General features: G+C 39.4%; 1 protein-coding gene across 1 annotated transcript in view; it reads left to right on the top strand.

Moving 5' to 3' along the window:
- Positions 1-4,332, top strand: part of TBCCD1 (TBCC domain containing 1) — a 24,297-nt gene that overhangs the window by 13,403 nt on the left and 6,562 nt on the right. The window contains 1 exon segment of the mRNA XM_015567649.1: positions 1-325. This exon segment is cut by the window's left edge and continues 185 nt beyond it. Coding sequence (XP_015423135.1) covers positions 1-325 — 325 coding nt within the window.

The following is a 4,332-nucleotide window of genomic DNA, read 5'->3' as shown; positions in this document are numbered from 1 at the left end:
TTCTCTCTGGGAACCACACAGTAACTTTTGCCCCTTTTCATACCCATTATCCAATGCTGGAGGACCATATGGCCAAAACTGGCCTTGCTACGGTGCCTAACTATTGGGATAATCCAATGATTGTGTGCAGAGAGAGCAGAGACACAAGTGTCTTCCGACTCTTACCACCTTGTGAATTCTATGTATTTATTATTCCCTTTGAAATGGAAGGGGACACGACAGAGATACCTGGGGGTCTTCCATCTTCATATCAGAAAGCACTGGGTCATAGAGAACAGAAAATACACATCTGGCAGAAAACTGTGAAGGAGGCTCGTTTGACAAAGTAAGTATTTTCTAGAAGTAATAGTTTGTCTTTTATGTAAAATTCCATGAAAGCAAATTAATCTGCACGTACTATAGCTGTGCTGAAGTAATAAGAAATATAAAACATGTCTTTAGTTAAGGCTTGTATTTTCAGGTCAGTATTTCAGGTACAGTTTGATTGGAGAGATGAGAGTGAATGGATACTCAAGTATTAGACTTCCCTTTTCAAAGAAGCTTAAGTTTAATTGGCAGATATAAAACTTATATGAATGAAAGATCATATGTAGCATATGCCGCATAATCCTCTACTTAAATAGATTATTTTTAGTTTTTAATTTACTCTTCTACACTATGATGGTGGATCTCAAGCTTGATCGTGCATCAGAATCATCCAAGGGCTTGTTAAAAATGTATATTTCCTGGCTCTCCCACGCTGCAGACTGATTCCTTATGCTAGTCCATGGACTAAGGCCAGTTTTTGTCAAAATTTTCCCTAATCCATGCTTTCCTAATCCATACAGTGTTTTCAAATATAGCTAAATTTAATCAATTTAAAATATTGGTTTTTATTCTGAGATGATTTTCTTCCTACTTTTGAGTACTAAACTGTCCTATTTTTAATAATATGCTGTGGTAGTAGACCATTGTGGCTTATTGTCCACCACAAAATTTAATTTTAAGAACATTGGTCTTTGACCTCTGGAAGCCAGGGATACACTACCTGGTTTATAGCGATTCAGAAAATATCTATGTGGTAGTTAGTGAAGATTAATGGAAGAAGTAGAATTTGTGTTGGAACTTGAAAAATGAACCAAGTTTGGATAGGAAGTGAGGACTGAAGAGAATATTTTTATAGCACTAGAGGAGCAGCTGTGGAAGCAGAAGCAAACCTTAGGTATCCTGGAAATCAATTGCTGAAATAGGATTTGGGGTATGGAATTGGGGTATTTAAGGTTGGATAGTAAATTATGCCAGGTTTAATAGAATCTTGAATGCCAGGCAGTGAAAGTTAGACATATGTGGAATTAAGCAGTAGGAGTCATTAAAGGATTTTGAACAATGGATTGAAATACAGAAAGCTATTTCATTTATTCAGGAACATTTATAGAATGCTGACAGTATGCAAACTTTCTTAGATGCTATGGCAGATTTAAAAATGGGTAAGGAAATGTGATATAAGAAGATCCTCTGGTTAGGGAAGTCAGGGTGATATTGCAAGGTCTAAACTAAGAAACTGGATTAGAATGGAGAGAAAGGGGATGGAGACCAGAAATGCTTTAACAGGAGGCAGGATTCAGCATAAAACTTTGTGAAGAACACAAAATCACAGGTGATTCCAAAAATTTTAGAAACTTTTCATTAAATAATTTTCTTCTGCGAAGAACAGAAAATAGGTAACCAGAATAAATCATTATTGTTTGTACAAGTATTTGATATTTAATCAAAATTTGTTAGAGATATTAGGAAAAGAATATAGGAAATATAGCACCTAAAGGTGAACGTTTGCTTCTTCTACAACATTACAACATTGTCCACTTGAGAGCTGAAGCTAGTTTGAGAAAAGAGTATCAGTTCTTTTGGGGGATCTTTACAATAAATGCCATATGTACTGATAATATCTTGATCATTATGATTCTTTTCCTTAAGACAGAAAAACTCTTTAATAATTTGATTCCATTTGTCTAATATTATTTTTTCTGGTTGTTATTATTTTGGACAGTGGCAGCCTTCTAAAATGTTTCTATTTCTTATGATTTAGAGTGCTGCTTGATATAGGAGTAAAAATGATTATTTTAATTAGATCTTGGTTTTATTAGATTTTTAGTGTTCTTTGGATAGCTGTCTGTATTGTACTGGAAAGTACTCAGACTCAGGAATTAATACTGACGATGCCACTTTACTATGTGATGTGAGTGTCATTTAACTTCCCTGGCTTTTAATTGTATAGTGCATAAAGTGTAAACATATTCCTCACTTCATGTGATTTATGTGCAGATTTAGTAAGTAATATGTGTGTGAGACACATTGTGTATAGTGGTATGTGCTGTACTGTGTTTAGTAGTATGCATATGACATAATGTTTAGTGTTGTCTTTGTGAGACACATCTCCTGGATAAGATTGTTTACCCAGAATATCTGAGACCCAACCTGTTAGAATGAAATTTATTCTAAGAGAATTAGTAATTGAAAAAAGACTTGATCCAGTCCTAGCTGGATGGCTCCGTCTGTTGGAGTGTCATCCCATGCACCAAAAGGTTGTGGGTTCTATTCCCTGTCAGAGCACATACCTAGGTTACAGATTCAATCCCTGGTCTGGGTGTTCATGCGAGGCAACTTATCAGTGTTGTTTCTTTCTCACATCAATGTTTCTCTCCCTTCCTCTCCCTCTAGAACAGGGGTGGGCAAACTTTTTGACTCGGGGGCCACAATGGGTTCTTAAACTGGACCGGAGGGCCGGAACAAAAGCATGGATGGAGTGTTTGTGTGAACTAATATACATTCAAAGTAAACATCATTACATAAAAGGGTACGGTCTTTTTTTTTTTTTTTTAGTTTTGTTCATTTCAAATGGGCCAGATCCGGCCCGCGGCCCGTAGTTTGCCCACGGCTGCTCTAGAATCAATAAAAAACAAACATATCCTCAGGTGAGGATTAAAAACAAAAAAAAAAGGACTTGATCCAGCCACAGGATTTTCTGGATGCATTCTTATGGCTTTGTTCTCATGGATTTTGGGAAGAAATACAGGGTGGAGCAAAAGTAGGTTTACAGTTGTTTTTATGGAATATAATACAATAATTAATAAATAATACAAGAATAAGTTGTGTTTTGCATACTCACAACTGTACCCCTACTTTGCCCCACCCTGAATATATCCATACACAGTTGCTACACGCCAAAAAATATAAACTTCACTAATAGAACTCATGCTTTACCTGGAAATTCATTGTGATAATGCTATCTTTTGCAAACATTCCACCTGGTTTGCATCTCATGAATTGAGCCACCAAGACAATAATACTACAAACTAGTCAGTCTCATAGAATAATGATGACCATAATAGCTGGTAATATGTATTGAGCACTTACTATGTAACAAGTGCTATTTTAAGCACCTTCTATGTATTAACTCATTTATTCTTTATAACAATACCCTATTACAGAAAAAGAAACTGAGAAACAAAGAGATTAAGTAATTTACCCAAAGCCACACAGGAGCTGGGATTCTCAACTAGTCAGCCTGGTTCCAGAACCTGGGTTCTTAGTGTCTATTATTTTTTGGAAACTAGTGTGTTATATAATTAGAGGACCAGTGCACGAATTCGTACACCAGTGGTGTCCCTTGGCCTGGCCTGCAGGATCAGGCCAAAACCGGCTCTCCAACATCCCCTGAGGAATCCCGGATTGCAAGAGGGCACAGACCAGGCTGAGGGACCCCACTGGTGCACGATTGGGGCCAGAGAGGGATGTGGAAAGTTGCCCAGCTGGGGAGGGACCTCAGGAAGGCTCCAAGGCGTGTTTGGCCTGTCTTGCTCAGTCCCAATTGGCCGGACCCCAGCAGCAAGCTAACCTACCAGTAGGAGCGTCTGCCCCCTGATGGTCAGTGCACATCATAGCAACTGGTCAACTGGTCAACTGCCCCCTCGTGGTCCGTGCACGTCATATCGAGTGGTTGAACGGCCTTAGCATATCATTAGCATATTACGCTTTGACTGGTTGAATGGACAGACACTTAGCATATTAGACTTTTATTATTTAGGATATATAATCTATATATATATAAAAGCCCAGTGACTGGAACGGCAGAACGACCAGAATGACCAGTGGCTATGATGTGCACTGCAGCAGCCAACCAGCCTGATCTGGGCCCCGATTGGCCCCTCCCCCGGCCAGCCCCGCCCCTGATCAGCCCCCAACACCCTGATAGGGGTGGGGCCAGCCAGCCAACCGCCCATGTAATCCCCCTCCCCCACCCTGCCAGCCCGACCCTATGGGCCCCCATCGGGTGGGCCTGCCAGATCCCACTCC

This window comes from Myotis davidii, unplaced genomic scaffold (genome assembly GCF_000327345.1).
Source record: "Myotis davidii unplaced genomic scaffold, ASM32734v1 scaffold1252, whole genome shotgun sequence".
NCBI lineage: Eukaryota > Metazoa > Chordata > Mammalia > Chiroptera > Vespertilionidae > Myotis > Myotis davidii.
Note: the sequence above shows the minus strand (reverse complement) of the source record. Positions and strands in the feature narration are given on the sequence as shown.